This window comes from Ictidomys tridecemlineatus, chromosome 3 (assembly GCF_052094955.1).
Source record: "Ictidomys tridecemlineatus isolate mIctTri1 chromosome 3, mIctTri1.hap1, whole genome shotgun sequence".
Lineage (NCBI taxonomy): Eukaryota > Metazoa > Chordata > Mammalia > Rodentia > Sciuridae > Ictidomys > Ictidomys tridecemlineatus.
In genome coordinates this window covers 56,538,447-56,555,080 of record NC_135479.1, presented here as the reverse complement: position 1 = coordinate 56,555,080, position 16,634 = coordinate 56,538,447, and the positions used below count along the sequence as shown (strand labels likewise).

General features: G+C 44.8%; 1 protein-coding gene across 8 annotated transcripts in view; it reads right to left on the bottom strand.

The window, feature by feature from the left end:
* Positions 1–16,634, bottom strand: part of Arhgap44 (Rho GTPase activating protein 44) — a 168,015-nt gene that overhangs the window by 13,010 nt on the left and 138,371 nt on the right. For 3 of the 8 annotated variants that reach the window (XM_005332889.4, XM_021731410.3, XM_005332891.5), the window contains exons 13-18: positions 14,940–15,020; positions 11,904–12,017; positions 11,195–11,286; positions 9,385–9,565; positions 3,197–3,214; positions 2,181–2,402 (exon numbers count right to left, since the gene is read on the bottom strand). In XM_005332889.4, coding sequence (XP_005332946.1) covers positions 2,181–2,402; positions 3,197–3,214; positions 9,385–9,565; positions 11,195–11,286; positions 11,904–12,017; positions 14,940–15,020 — 708 coding nt within the window. The remainder of the gene's footprint in view (positions 1–2,180; positions 2,403–3,196; positions 3,215–9,384; positions 9,566–11,194; positions 11,287–11,903; positions 12,018–14,939; positions 15,021–16,634) is intronic. The other 5 variants (XM_078042909.1, XM_005332890.5, XM_078042910.1 and 2 more) reach the window with 5 other exon arrangements.

Genomic DNA, 16,634 nt, shown 5'->3' with positions numbered 1-16,634 from the left:
AAGAGGAAGTTAAAACAATCAACCAAAGAAAACCACCAAACAGTCCAACCAAAAGACTCCTGGGTGGGAGTAGGGGGGTCCAGACGCTCCTCCTGGGTCTAGATAAGACATCTATCAAGAAATCATCCACCTCGTCTTTCTGTTCCCTCCCACCTGATCCACTTTCCCCAGCACAGAAACAGGCATTTACCTACTTAGCCTGGCTCCTCTCTCCCCAGCATAGGTGCACCTGACCCCATGGGAGAGGTGGGGTGGAGGGTGGCTATTGGGAGCACTAGATGAAGGAGGATTGGGAAAGGCACATTGGAGGACAGGTTAGATCCGGAGACACATGACTGGATGCCAAGGGGCAGGAAGCAGAGTTTGAGGTCAGCGTGAATGCCAAGCAGAGGAGCAGGACACAGGGAGAGCCTGGCTGGACAGAATGGCCAGCCTAGAATGGAGGGAGCTGAAGGCAGGGCTGGGCCAGGAGGGGAGAGGGAGGGCCTGCCATCCTCAGGGGAAGGGGGAGATGTCACAGGAATCCAGTATCTGCAGGAAGCACCATCTGTGCTGCAAATGTCCAGGAAACGGAAAACAAAACAATGGAATACCTATTTCTGCTGGGCAGAATCTACAAAAGGAGAGAAAAAGAGGGTGCCATAGGAAAATGAGAATCAAGCACACAGAACCAACCGCCCAGGAACAGTAACATACAGAGCAACGTAGCTGACCTCTGAAATAAACTTGAACCAGTGGGTGACATTCCCTACCCATGAGTGATTCTGCAAGGCCACCCATCCATAACATTCCTGGAATGCATTCAGAGCCCGGGGGGAATCCATCTTCAAGGACATTTTTAAAGAAATATCATTTATATGCCAAACATCATATGGCACTGAGTCTCCTTTATAACATGGGAAATCAGGATGACAGGGGACAGTGTGCTAAGAGGGGATCATCTGAGCTAATCTCCTATCTACTTGCCTCTCTCTCCTGGTCAGCAGCCTGTCTGTCTCTGCTTCTCCACCAAATTCCCTGTGCCCTTTTCTGTACCTCTCCTACAGATCTGAAGCTCAGCAAGAGTTCCACAGCAGGACCCAGCATCTGGAGTTGCAGCATCAGCAACAACCCCCGCACTCTGTGTCAAGCCCCCCTGCCAAACGCTGAATCATCCCGTTCCCTTTATTTCCTCATTTCACAGTGAAAATACCTTCTACTTATTAAAGAATAAAAAATGATTTGCCATCCCCTCATCAGGGGGTTGAAATGGGAGTGTGTATGAGTGTGTATTTCAAAAACACTGAATCAAAAGGTTTGGTTCCCAAGAACCAAAAATCCATACCTCCTCCCCAGTGGCCATGGGGACACGCCACACTTCCCTAACAGAAGTCACAATGGCATCTGATTGTAAGTACCTTTTCTAGTTCTCTAAATTGTTGTTAGATAACAGAACTGGATAGCAGTTGTTTCAAGATATAGTTCTCGCTTCCAGAGTCCCCCCTCGGACAAGACCCAAAGGATGGTTCTCCTTCCCCTGTGCTTCTGCGTGTGCATAACCCAGGCTGGGGTTACCTGTCTGAGCCCATTTCTGGAATGTGAACCCCTTAAGGGCAGTGATTATATCTTATTATTCTGGACACAGAAGCTTCTGCTCATGTTCATGGAACTACTGATGGAAGGAACTTGAAATCTCTCTCCCTCTCCCTTCTCCTTAAAGAATGGAAATTCAACCATGCAGCATCCTGCAGAGGTACCAGGCCCAGCATGACTATGTCACCACCATTCCCTGCCTTACTTGGATCCACTTTTAGCAGCAAAAACAGCCACTACACACCTAAAGGTAGAGGAGAGGGAGGGGTAAAGGATGAAATTCTAAATGGTAAAAGAAGAAAATGATAAAGGCACAGGAAGGGGAAGTGGAGAGCTAAGGAACATAATTCCTCGCACTGCTTTAGCAAGCTGCCACCTTCTATGTTTGCTTGGGGATGCCATTCTTGGAAAGTCTGGACTAGATGGAAAGCCAAGGAGCTGTGGATGGCTGATCTTGTGCCAGCGGGAAGCAGAAAGCCAAACGTGAATGCTGAGAAATGATGGTGGGGATGTCAAATCCAAGAGGCGTCAAGTGTGCTGCGGCAAGCCCAGACACCCTCTGCTCAGGCCAACCAGCCCACCCCCAGACAGCAGTAGCAGGCGCTTACCTGGCGCGCTCAGGCACGGGCTGCAGGCCCACGCCGGATGGAGAGAGCGCAGGAGCTGCGGGACTGTCGGGCACCTGCTCCGGTAGGGGCGATGGCAGAGGCGCAGCAAGCTCTGCAGGCGGGGCGGGAGGCTGCATGGAGGGCGGGGCGCAGGATGCTTTCCGACCAGCTGAGGAGCCTCTTCGAGCCACCCAAGATGTATCCATGACCCTCACACCCATGCTGGCGAGGGATACAAAGATACCTGCTTACCCACGCGTGACAGGTGACAGGCTCCCTCCCCCACGAAACGGAGACATTCAAGCAGGTCCGTGTTAGGAGAAGAGCAGCACAGCCTTAGCACCCTCCTGGGCCTGGGAAGCGATGCGCAGCGGGAAGGGAATGGCCAGCAACGCTCCAAGCCCCCAGGCTGCTGGGGGCCAGCGAAGACGCAGCCCCTGCGGCCCACGCTTGGCAGGAGCAGCCCTCCCACAGTGGCAAGGCTGCAGCAGGGCACAGTCAGCAGCTTGGGAGTTGACAAGCCGTATGTCAACCCTCTGCCAAAGCCAGCTGTCCTTGAGATAATGGCCCAACAAGCTCCCTGGGTGTGGAATCCAAGCTGTTCTCAGAGCACAATGTGGCCTAACTGGGGGAGGGTGTGGGGGGAGGATGTCCACTCCCCCCAAGTGGGAGAAGGAGGTGGGTAGGGCAAGGACAGAGAGCACCAGACTAGAACACTGAACCAACCAGCAGGAGACATCTAAATAGTCTTCTGTTTGTCATGTGGGATTTGGCCCCTGATCCACCACTGCTGGGCACCTGGCCACACCTGCTTGCCTACATAGCGGGGGAAGGGGCTGCTCATGCCTATGGTCCTTCCAGGCTTTGAGTCTATTTTAATGATGGGCACACAGCTTCAAGTAAGTCGGCCAAGCAACCAAACAGTGGCACATTCACCTTCTCACAGAGCTCACTACCACACAGTTGGCTTAGTTTGAAATTGAACTTGGCCTTGTAGCTACCAGAGGATACTGTACCTTTGGATTTTCCTAAGGCTGCAGGGACAGAAACATACAGATATTAGTGTCAACAAATCTACACCTTCCTTTGGACATAAGGGTTGTCTTTCTGCAAGAGGGGGGAGGTCTCTTGGTCTCCTGCCAAGGTCAGGGTTTGGGGAGGGGTTTTTATTGTGCCATTACATCATTACAATGTGCTTGGTTAAAGTGATTTTACTGTTTGTAGAGGTGAAAATCACATAGGCGAATAAAGAGAGCAGCCAAGAGTCAATATCACTGAGGGATGGGAAGAAGTCATAATGAAAAAAGAAATTGGTACAAGTCATCATTTGCCCTCTCCTGGGTCCTACGGACTTGGAAGGAGGTTGGTTCTCATTGGACAACTGGTCCTATGATTCTTAGACAAGGGATTTATTGGCTCAGGTAAAAGCTCACATTTTTAGTAGGAAGGGAGAAAACACTCTCCACGCCTGCATTTGTCTCTAGTATTTATATGCACAGTGGGGTGGTGGTACCAGGGCTATATGTGCTTACACTAGCCTCACTCTACCAAATGGTCATCTGCACTGGTCAGAAGCACCAAGGTAAAATCTTGCTCATGTAAAATGGTCATATTTACCTCGACACAGTGTTAAAAACCAAAAGTTCAAAGATTGGATGCAGCAGATGGGATTTGGGTCATTTAAGGACATGTATCTAGGATGGACCTGCAGTGAGGGACGCAGGGGAGAAGGGATGCTCAACCAAGCACACCTGAGATGGGGACAGATTCTTGACACACTTCCTCCCAAGGATCACCAGAGACCCTTTTACATTTTATACATACAGACGTACACTTAGTTGACACTTTTCATCTCCCCTGGATTCCTTAAAATGGACGGGGTGTAGGAGGGATGTCTTTTTCCAGGATCCACTAGCTTTCAAGTCATTTGGGTTATAAGTTCCTTCTGTAAGCTGTCCAGAAACCCTCTTGGAGGCTACTCAAGTTTCTGGGCCACAGCCCCATGTTTGACCCCCTTATATTCAAAGTGGGTTGTGGGGGATTATCAACCTATGTATGCTTTCTGGGCTTCAGAATTTATCAGGATGAAAAGAGTAAAAGATTTACTCTTTCACTTGGGGGAAAAAAGAGCTAGTAACACTTAGCTGCAATGGTCAGTAAGGATGGCAGGAGTGTGTGATGTGTCCTATGGTGACCAGCAAAAAGAACCCTGAAAGATGCAAATCCCACCCTATCTTCCCTTCCTTGCCCTATTCTACTCTGCTTGGAAAGATCATTCCCATGGATTGGGGGGAGGGTCAGGATCAGGACTGGAGAGGGGATGCTTTCTATTTCCAATGGCATCTTACATTCTCAACTCCAGGCTACCAAGAGAAGGAGCAGTTTGGGCATGGGGTGGGTGGGTACCAACGGAACCCTGCTAACTATCACTGGGAAAGGTTAGCAGCTGAGAAACATGAGCTGCATGTATTCTTTTGCCTTTACAAAGAGGCTGCTGTCTTGTAAGTAATCACCACTCTGACAGCTGAAACCATTCTCTTACGGACGACAGCACCGCATGCTCACGGTGAATACGCATCCAATGTTCACTGACATTTTCGGTAACATAAATCTTTACGGAGCAGACCAATCACACAGGCAGCAGCAGCTACACATTTAGAGGCCTAAGTTTATTTACCTCTAGAAGCACAGTGGTATACTGAAATGTCTGAATGTCTCAATAAAACTCAACTCAGAGACAGGAATTACAAAAGTGGTCAGTATGCGTATGCTGCCAAGGAGGGGAACCTGCTCACAAATTGGGAAACTCAATGAGAAGGTTGTATCAAGAGTTCACAAGTTTCTATTCATTACTGAATTAAATAAAGAAGCTACAATAGCCAGGCTCAAGGAGCTGCTTGTGAGTTTTTTGGTTTTGTTTTAATACTGAGGTTTGAACCCCGGGCACTTCACCGCTGAGCAAACTTTCCACGGTCTTTTTGGTTTTTTTTCTTTTGACACAGTGTCTCACTAAGTTGCTGAGACTGGTCTCAAACTTAGGATCCTCCTGCCTCAGCCTCCCAAGTCACTGGGATTACAGGCATGTGTCACTCTGCCCGGCTTGTGTTTCTTAGGAGACAACAAATGGAAGAGGAATGAATACAAGAACAACTGACTTTGGTAGATGCTGCTGCATGGAGACCTCAAGTTATTCTAGAGGTCAAGACTTCCCATGGCCTGCTGCTTCTGGTGAAAACTGAGTGACTCAGCTTCATAAGTGAAGTTGAATCAAGGTGAAAGCAAGGAGCCAGGGGCTGAGAAGAACCTCTAAGAAGCAAAGGTCTTGGAAGTCGATGAGCAGGAGGCACAAGGCAGAGTCCAGGAGCCACTCTCCGGGTAAGTGGCTTTTCTGGCTCTTCTGTGCCAGCAAGGTGACAGGGGTGGAGGGCTTGCAGAATCAGGGCAGGTGAGCCTGAGAGGCTGTCTTTACTGCTCTTTTTTACAGTAAGAAGGTTAGGGACGAGGAATCTAGAGTTGTCACCTGCCTTCAGGGAGCATGCTACATGACAAGTCTTCGGGCAGCCCCACTACAGTATAATCCTCGCTGCTTCACTCCTCCCTGCCCATTGGCATCTTATGTTTCTAAGAGGTCTGCCATAACCCACACTTTTGTATTTTTTAATGAAATTCTAATAAGGAATACATTCTGAAATGTCCTCAACTTCCAGGCCCAATTAAGAGACTCATTGACACAACAGAGCTCTCATCTACAGAATAAGGCAAATACTTTCCTCCCTGCTTCCAGCATTTTCAAGAAGGTCATTATCAATATTGGATGCTAAGATAAATTTAGCATGTACTTGCACTATTATCTGGTGGCAGAAGCTGAACGTAGATATAATAGGTCCCAGGATTATTATATTATAGTAACTATGATGTATTCCCTCACAGTTCTGGAGGCTAGAAGTCCAGAACAAGTACTTCTAAGGTCAACTGAGGGGTCGGCAGGGCTGTGTTCTCTCCAGGGGCTCCAGAGAATCCCCCTGTGCCTCATTGAGCTAATGGTGGCTGCTGATTTTTCTTGGCTTGGGACTACCATCTTCAAATCTCTCTATTCCATTTTCAAATCTCCTCTGTGTGGTATAGTGAAATCTACCCTGTCTCCTTCCTCTAAAGATGCACGTTATGTCACGTAGGGCACAGGGTAATCCAGAGTAATCTCCTTATTTCAACATCCCTATTATTATTATTATTATTTTTAATGTTTATTTTTTTGGTACCAGGGATTGAACCCAGGGACTATCACAATGAGGTCTATTACAATGATGAGAATATGTATGCGAGTGCCTCAATCTGATCCTGTGATTTGCTACAGAAACTCAGCATCCTGTGTCATCATGAACCAGAAAGGCATCAGGAACAAAGCTCTAAGTCATGAGGGGAGCAAACTACCTTATATGATATCTAGGATGTAGAAGCCATTAGTCCGGGAAAATGTCATTGGCATTGCTGCGGAACTTACCATTTCTATAACACTTCTATCAGGTTTATCTGTCCAGAATTTTCTTCTGTTTTTTTTTTTTTAAAGTAACAGTTCTATTTTTTCTTTACCTTTTTTTTGTAATTGTTCCATTTTCTTAAAGTAACATTTTTATTGATATATAACTTATATATATTAATATATAATTTATATAATTATATATGTATTTTACGTGTGTGTGTGTGTAATTTTCTTTTTTTAACCTGGCCAAAAAACCTCCATACTATGAGCTTTCCTTAGTCAGTGTTTCAATGGATAGTTTGAAGACTTCAGGATGTAGATTTTAAAATCTCAGAAATGAGGAGAAATATGGAGGATTTCCCTAACGTTGCTAAGACAAGAACTCAACCGATGTAAATTATTTTCTTCTCCCCTAAAAAAACTTATAATTGGGGTTTTTTTGTTCTCTGAAAGCCAGGTTAGAACTGATCACCAAAAGTGCACTACATCTTAAAGCACACATAGTCATGTGCTGCTGAATGGCAGTACATGTTCTGAGAACTGTTGTCATTGAGTGATTCCACTGTTGTGCGATTGGAGTGTACTTACACAAACTAAGATGGTATGTCGTCTCTGGGTGAAATGCATGTCACACATGTGGTCCATCGTAGACCAAATATCATGATGTGGCACACAATGGTAAGTTGAGGCTTAGCCTCCATCAGTTCTTTGAGGGTTCCCTAAACCAGGAAGATCTCCACCTCATGTGAAATACAAATTTCAAAGTATACACAATATATTCTATTTCATGTAGAACAATAATTTATATAGTGCATCTCCTAGACCCTCTGAGTAGACAGTGGCAATTACAACTTTAGGTCATAATGGCACACTGAAGGGACATCTCATTTACAAAGTTCTGAAATAAGAGGACTTTGTTAATGCTTTTGTATTTGCCCATGTCTGTAGGGGGCCAATGGTACTTGACTATCCTGGTGATTCTGCTAACTCCCTCGTCGAAGACATGTGAATTACTTTTTAGAGAAAATGGAGAGAATCAGAACAGATCTGGCAAGACAGAGTAGTCCACATTGATGCAGAAACACCCAGGACCAAATCGGAGGTGTTCTCTATACCCCTGCCCAGACCAGCACTGACCCTCAAAGGCAGTCCCTCGGCCTAGTGAATGTCATGAAGGAACTGAATTACTACTTAGAATGAGATTTAAAAATAAATTCCAGTGCATTGTCTAATTCTCTGCCTCTGCTTCTCCGAGATTCTAATTTCACTCCTTTTTCTGGGTTGAAGAAGTTTTTCCTTTCTTCCTTGAATGTTTAAGAACTTGATCTCTCCCTACTAAACAGAGAACAGTAAACTACAGCAATGTGCACAGAAACAGCCCCCCACTGCCTCACACATACAGGTCACTGATCAGCAAGGTAACACTGGCCACCCTCAAGATCCCACCAGGACACAGGCTTGGGTCTCGACCTCTACAACTCTAGTCCCCAGTGCCAACTCTCATTTGGAATAAATAGGAGTGAAAAGGGCAATCCCCACACTTCTAGGATTTTCACCCCTCCCTCCTCATCCCTTTGGGCCATTTGCCTTTCAAACAGATCTTTCTGGATACCTGGTAGTTGATCAGAAAGGGGAATGTTGGCTGTTTTATCTGAATTTCTGTTACTCTCATTCAGTGCTTTATGCTCGCATGTATCCTAAAGGAGCAGTTACTAAGTTTTATTTTGTGGTGGTGATTTTAAATTCCCAGCCAACGTTGACTCATTGGACCTGCTTGACCAAGCCAGGCAACCCATTTCTTCTGCATCAAGGATGCCCTACGGATTCTCATCCAGCCGCAGACTTCGGTTGCCAAGGCAGAGCTGGTACTTCCCATGACTCATCAGAGCTTGTTACAAAACCTACTTCTGCCCATCTTACTTGCTAAGAGAATCATATCATCTAGTCAAATATTATGTAAACTCATTTAATATGAGTGTAAAAAGGGTTGTTCCTGGGCACTCTCACACATGAAGCTGGGTGCATTAATGAGTCTATTAAGGACTGCATTGAAGTAAGATAGGTGTCAAATATAAAAGACAGGGGGAAAAAATCTCAAAAACCTATAAAAATTTTACGCTTGGAATGCACCAAATTTTAGGTTTTCTCTCTAAAGAGATTGAAACTGGAAATGTTAAATTATGCATTAAAGGCATTATTTATGCAAGGATGTTTCTGAAGAGTGTAACTGAGCAAATCTACAATCAAAGTAAAGCCACAAAAGAGTCAAGAAGTGATATACATTTACACGTTTTTTTTTTTTTTTCTTTTTCTGGTGCTGGGGATGGAACCCAGGACTTCACACATGCTAATAAGTACATGCTCTTCCACTGAGCTAAAACCTCAGCTCCACATTTATACACACTTTTGAGTCAAAATGAAATACTTCTGTATTTTTAAAAATTATCCTTATTGACCAACTTTAATTTCTTTGATGAGAACTAATCAATACTGATTACAATTGTCAGCTAAGAAAGCTATACTTAACTCTGGCCCCAAGGGAGGCAAGCCAGAGAGACCCATACCATACAGCACAGTTTCAAGAATTAGGTCACTTACTACCAGTCACCAAGATGTGGTAGTAAGTGCAACTTCCTATGTCAATCCTGTTTCTTTCCTTACCTTTCACTCCCTCCCCGCAACTCTCCCAATCCCCAAGACTGAAAAAGGGACACAGCTTCATACCCATCCTTTTTGTAAAACTCCAGCATCATATTATCCGTGGCGACACTGAGGGGCCGGCGGGCCTGCTCGGGCTGGCGCCGGTCAGCGGGGTCCATGTCTGGGGAGGGCATTGAACTATAGTTGGCATTATGGTTCACGTGCACCGGACTCCCATAATTGCCTGTAATGTTGAACTCTATCTCTGCAGGGAAGAGAGAATTGGTATACTCACCTTAATAATATCATTTATCCTATTAATAGGACAAAGAAGAGAATACATGTGGTCACGTAGACTGGCATTTAATAAAGAAAAAAAGTCCATTTGTGTTTTTTTTCAAAATCCAACAAAACTTAATACAATAGAAGCCCTTGGATACTTTCTCTAAAAGACAAAATCAGCTTAGTCAAACATCATGCTTTAGAGCAGTCCTGATGTAATCAGGAAAACAGCAATATCCACCCTGGCTATTTTTATTTAATATTATATGAGAAGTGCTAGCCATTGAAATTGGTCATGAAAAAAAAAGTCAATATTAAGATTTGTAAATGATAATATAGTCCTACTATAAAACTGAACAGGATACATTTTTTTTTAAGTTAGAAATAGGAAGATTTTCATTGAGGTATTTGTTGGTTCCCAAAGAGATACATTTTTTTTTTTTTTTGGTCAGTGGGAATGGATTTGCTCTGCTCAATTCTGCCTGTCCATGATGTAATGAATCAGCTTATCCACAGCACGTGAAGAATTATTGCCTTCGACTCTTATTTCCTTTTTTTCTTTATCTTTGCTTCCTAGCCTCACCTAGCTTTGTGCCATCAATAGAGCTCTCAGAAGATCAGCCACTCAAACACGGTCAGCAGAAGAAAGATGGCCAAACTTCTTTGATTTCCTCTGAGGACTAGAGGAGTTCACCTTTGCTTGAGTTAGTGGATGTTGCTGCATAGCTAGAAGCATCCTTCTCATATTTACTACCCATAATGTCACAGCATCAGTTTTTTTTTTTTCTCAGTAAACACTACATTTAATGTAACCATTGCTCTCTCTTTAAAACTATCACCACTGCTAGATACGGTGACGAATACCTTAATCCCAGTGACTTGGGAGGCTGAGGCAGAGCTTGGGCAACACAGTGCCTCTGTCTCAAAATAAAAAATAAAAATGGGCTGAGGATGTGGCTCAGTAGTAGAGCACCATTGGGTTCAACCCCCAGTACCAAAAACCAAAAACAAAAACAAAAACATCAGTCAAAGCTGAAAGACATGTACTTAGGCAACGATGCTTCCATGGCTCAGGGCATGTCTTAAATCCCCTCTTAGAAAGCCGCCTTGAGAAGCTAATTTTGAATTAGGTCAAAAAAAAAACATCTGCCTTTGTACATGCTAAGGGGCAACTCAAAGGGTACAACTTAGGGCAATGAAAGGGCAATACCCAGATGATCTGTGAGCCCTGAGGGTTTGGAGAAAAGGATTTCTCTCCTCTTTCTGCAACCGGCAGGCCATGATTCACAGACCTGAAGGAACCATGGTATGAAACCAATAGAATCCATGGACCTCACTGGCACCCACAGCAGACACATTCATGCCAGAACATCCTTCAGCATGGATAAGAGAACAGGAAGGTGCTGACAGTGCCAATACTGGTGTGTGTGTGTGTGTGTGTGTGTGTGTGTGTGTGTGTGTGTGTGTGTGTGGTGTGTGTGTGCAAAGATTAAAAACAAAACCAACAAAAGCCCTGGGGGCCGTGGTCCTTGGTTTCAAAGAGTTCTGAACTCACAGTGATCTCCCTGCTCCCCGCCTCCGATCCCCCCCCCAACCCAATGCCGCCACGTACCCCCAGGGAAGAACCAGTCTGCGTGCTGGATGATGGGCTCGATGATCCCAACGATCTGCAGCGAAACTGTGGTCATCATCTCAGTGATGTTTCTGCAAGCACAGAGCAAAGGAGGGCAGGATGGGGTCACCAGCCGAGGCAGGATAAAGGGATCCTTGGTCCGTCCTCTAGCTATTGAGCCCGGGAAGGGATCCTGGACTGGAACCTTGCAGGCCTAGGTTTGTGAGCTGGCTTTCTCTCTGGAAGGACACTTCACCTTTCTGAATGGGGACAACCACAGGTAAACGAATAGCACCCACGAAGGCGCTTTTAGCATAAGGTACAGTTCTCATCACTGCTGAGTTCCTCCTCTTTCCAACTCTGAGGTCTCCTTGGAGACAACCCTCCATCCCTCCGAATCTTGGACAGAGTCCAGGGTGCCTGAGAGACTTTGCCTTGCCTGCTGCCGTCATGCCCCTCATCTTCCCTCCCTTCATGCTGATGCTGACCTGGGTTAACTTGGAGAAGACCCTTCCTTCAGGCCCACAGCTCTGAGACCGTCGGTGAGAGAGGTCTGCAGAACTCTGTGCATTCCCCCATACAGGGAGTGGGCCGTGCCAGAATGAGGACGTGAAATATCAATGAGGCTGGTGATGATCTTGGGAATGCCCCTGCATGCCCCCTTGCATCCCTGCCACGCTGCCCACAGGGCTCCCCTCCCTTCACTCACCCTTCCGCTTGCGGCCAGAGGAGGTTGGGTCCTAAGACAATCGCCATGTTGCTGGGAGTCATCTTGTTTATATCTTGATATTCTGACAGCTTCGATAAAAATTTGATCAAGTATCTGAAAAGAAATGAGAAGGGCCACGTTTCACTAGGGCTCCACACCAGACAGGTGTGCCGACACTTCTCTCCAGTAGCACATCTTACTGACAGCGACTCATCTATCCTGCAGTATGATGAAGACATATCAGGAAATGAGAAATCTGTATTCTCTTTGTAAAAACAAGACAGACTCAGATCTTACTCGGCGAGATGCTAAATGACTGAGAGATGGTGTCTTCTGCAATTACCCTTAGTCAAGCTTTCTGGAAAGATCCAATGAAGAAAATAATGAACACAGGCTTAGCACGTGATCCAGCAATTCCACTCCCAAGGGTATATCCAAGAGAAGTACGTCAACACATAAACTGGTAGATGAATGCTCGGAGCAGCACTATTCACAATAGCCAAAAAGTGAAAACCAACCATAGGTTCATCAAGGGATGAAGAGATAAATATGGAATGTCATGCAGCCATAAAAAAGAATAAAGAACTGACATATCTCACTACATTAATGAACTGTGAACACATTATAAGTGAAAGAAAGTCGGATATAGAAGCCTACATTATGATATCTATAATATGTAATATCCAGAATATGCAAATCTATAGACCCAGAAAGTAGATCAGTAGTTGCCAGGCCCTGGGTTGGGGAGTGGGAAGATGAAAAGTGATTGCTAATAAGAACTGGGTTTTTTATGGGGTGGTAAAAAAAAATCTCTAAAATTAATATTGACAGTTGCAGAACTCTTTGAATGCACTAAAAAACTAAACATGGCATACTTTAAAAGGTACAGTGATGTGTGAATACATTTCAGTAAAGATATTGTTTTTTAAAAATAAGAAATTATGCACAAATTCAGCACAACAGAACAGCTCTAGCAAGCCACATTAAAACCCCACATTTCCTCCTAGACTCTGGGTTCCAAAAGGCTGTGGTCCTCATCCTGATTTGCTCAGGTCAGAGTGAAGCAACTTCCTTGGAAGTTTTCCACACGTCTTCTGTCAAGAGGACCAGACATGGAGTCCTACCATGTTGTCACTATGCTGTCACTGGGCCATGTCCCTCCAAAGCTTCTCCACACCCGGCCTCAAGCCCTCCAAGAGGCCACAAAGGAAGAGACCAGGACATAGAAAGCTGAGGATCATCAATCCACGGGCTGTGGTCACCAACGTGAGCCGAGTACCAATCTAAGTTTTTGATCTTGGGATTTTTAAATTATAGTAACATACATAACTATTTACCATTTAGACCCATTTGTGGTATATATTTCAGTGGGGTTAAGTAGATTCACACTGATACCAGGTCATCACTACTATCCATCTCCAGAACTCTTTCATTTTCCCAAACCGAAATGGTACCCATTCAACATTAACCTCAGCGTTCGACCCTACCCCTAGCCGCCATCATTTGACTTAGTGTCTGAGAATTTGACTACCCTAGGTAACTCACATAAGGGGAATCATAAGCTTTTGTCCTCTGGTGCCTGGTTTCTTTCACTTAGCATCAAGACCAAAGATTCATTCATGTTGTAGCAAGAACCAGAATCTCACATTCCGTTGTACGTATAAGCTATATTTCATTTATCCATTTTCGATCTGTGGACTCTTTGGTTACTTCCACTTTGGACTAGTGTGAATCATGCTGCTGTGAACCTGGGTATCCAAATACTAAGTCCTCGCTTTCAGTTCTTTTGGGAATATACTGAGAAGTGAAATTGCTGGATCATATGGTAGTTCTATGTTTAATTTTTTTTTTGGGGGGGGGTCTTAGGGATTGAATTTAGAGACACTTAACCACAGAGTCACAGCCCCATCCTTTTTAGTTTTCATTTAGAGACAGGGTCTTACTAAATTGCTTAAGGCCTCATTAAGTTGCTGAGATTGGCCTTGAACAATCCTCCTGCTTCAGCCTCCTTCAGCCCAGCATGTATGTTTAATTTTGAGAAACCACTATTTGACTGCTGGTGAGATTTTTTATATTATTTTTTTTAGTTGTAGATGGACACAATATATTTACTTTTACGTGGTGCTGAGGATAGAATCCAGTGCCTCACATGTGCGAGGCAAGCCCTCTACGACTGAGGGACAGCCCTATCCCTGCTGGTGGGATTTTTAGCAAGAAAAAAGAGAAACAATTAGGCAGATGGTGGCAGGTGCTGAAGCTGAAAATGCATCCAATGAAGCTCAGGGAGAGGTGGCAGGTCAGGAGTGGTGCTGGCTTTCTCACTGTGATGAGAAAGCAGAAGCCCGGGGAAGGGGGAAGATCTGCAACACAGTGAGAGGTCTAGTCCAGGTACTAGCAAGAAAGGTGAGAGGCAGAAGTGGAAAACATCTGGGTTGAATGAAAGGGTGACTGAAAGGTGCATAATACTCTCCTTTGCCCCCTCTTCCTGTGACTAATTGAAGGACACCTCTGCCTCTGCCAGCTCCAGCACTGGTCAGCTTATAAGGTTCCAGGAACATCTTACCTTTACCATAAGTTCCCAATATCTGAAGCTAGGGTGCAGAGATTTCTTCACTCCTTGCAAATCAAAGAACTTGAGTGCATTAGACAATAGCTAGTTAGGTAGCCTCCAGTACTCTATAGATGCTCTGAGCCTGTTTCCTTCTCTGCAAAATGGTAATAACTATCCCTGCCTTACCTCACAGGCTGAGGCTTAAAAGAGACCCTATGTGCCAACAACATACCACAAAAGGCTATGCACACAGGTTACTGTGACTTTTACCTGGGGAACTGCATTTCTGGGACTCAAATAAGCTGATCCTTGTGTCTCCAGTACCCACTTACTGGATTTTTTTTTTTAAACTTTTTTATTTAGTTGTAGATGAACACGATATCTTTATTTATTTATTTTTATGTGGTGCTGAGGATGGAACCCAGGTTCTCACGCATGCAAGGTAAGCGATCTACCACTGAGCTACAACTCCAGTCCGCACTTACCGGATGTTGTTATGATTGGCCTTGGGCAGTTTCTCACAAGCATTCCACAGGGCCTGGAGCCTCTTCTCCTGCTCCTGGATACTGAGAAAATGATAGGAAAAATCACTGGTTGAGCATGATTCAATGAATCCCCATTGGCAATCATATTAACCAGTCATTCTCATACTGGACAAGGAGCTAACTACTGTAACGGACGGTAAGAGCAAGGTATTACTATTGAAAATGTTTGGGTAATATTATTTTGCCTTCTATATTATTCTTCTGTCTTGGCCTGCGCTAATTTAACAAAATTTCCTCTGTATGGTGAATATATGCCAGGCTGGCAGGTAAGGGCATGGGACAGAGGCCTGAGGCCTGCTCTGGACTACAGGGTTACAGGGTTATCAAGAGGACGCAAGACACCAGTCAGGGAGTCCAACTCTGCACACTGTAGTGGCAGCCTGCCATCCAGTTCAATGCATAGTGAAGTATTTAGATAATGCTGCATATTATATTAAGATCTTATTGCTTCTTAATTTCCCTGGCATCTGGCATATAATAGGACCTTAATAAAATACCTGTAAATAAGGAGATTACATAGACATGAAGAAATCTGACTCTTCAAGATATAACTCAGGGAGTGGATAACTTCCAATAGCTGAAAAAGATTTTTTTTTCACTATGCAAAAATGATTTACTCTTAGAATTAAATAAATATGTATTATTTAAAAGATGACTTTTTTTATATAAATCTACATCAAGACCCACATGGTCAGAAAAGCTTTATGCGCCAAGAATCCTTTCTCAAGAAAAACTGAAAGATAAACAGCAGAAGGGTGAGGTCCAACTCCAACCTGTTGACCCGGGACCCACAGCCGAGGTGTGGCTGTCACCTGCACACTTCATTGCTGGGTATTCCAAGGTCCTACTGTTGATTCTGACCAAGGTGAGAAAACTGACTTTCCTCATTTCTGCCTCAAGAAAGAAGCAGGCATTCTCCACAAGGATCTTGAACCAGGAGATTAGAGTGAAAACTAAAGGTTCCATTCAGAAACTGAAAGGTGACAGAAGATACATTAAGGAGTTGTCATGGGACTCTAGCCTGGCCAACGTGGGGTTTGCACGGGAAGGAAGGCGCTGCTCCATCCTGTGATCTTGTGCCAACTTCCCAACCTCTGTGAGCCCCTGTTTCCTCCTTTGTACCAGGTTCACAATAATATTTCTTTCACAGAGCTGCACCAGAGGTCTAAAGAAGCAGCAGTCCAAAGCAGCTGGTCCTGCTGCTGGTTCATGCAAAGTTCGACATCATTGCTAAGTAGCCATCTGCAGGCTGCTGTTGTCACCTCTGTCATTTGCTGAGGAATCTTCATTGGCACCAAACCCCACTCCCTTTTCCGATCTTTGATCTTTTGAAGGTGACAGTTCGTGGGAAGCTGCTATTTTAAAGGAGCATCGAGCACTGGGCCACGGCAGCTCAGACCAAACCAGAAGGAGGTCACTTGTGTTAAGTGCCATGCAATCAGATGGATCTCTGAAAAAGACTAGTTTTTCCAAAAATAGAAGATTCACAACAAGCATTCAGAAGAGGCCTTGTTTTCCTCAGCCTGCATGACAAGGAAGTCCTCTCTGCTTTAACACTGTAAGGAATGTCACTTTGAGATAACCAGTCCACTTTGGGTTCTGCTGGACTCCCAGATGCCCCATCTCTGGCCGACT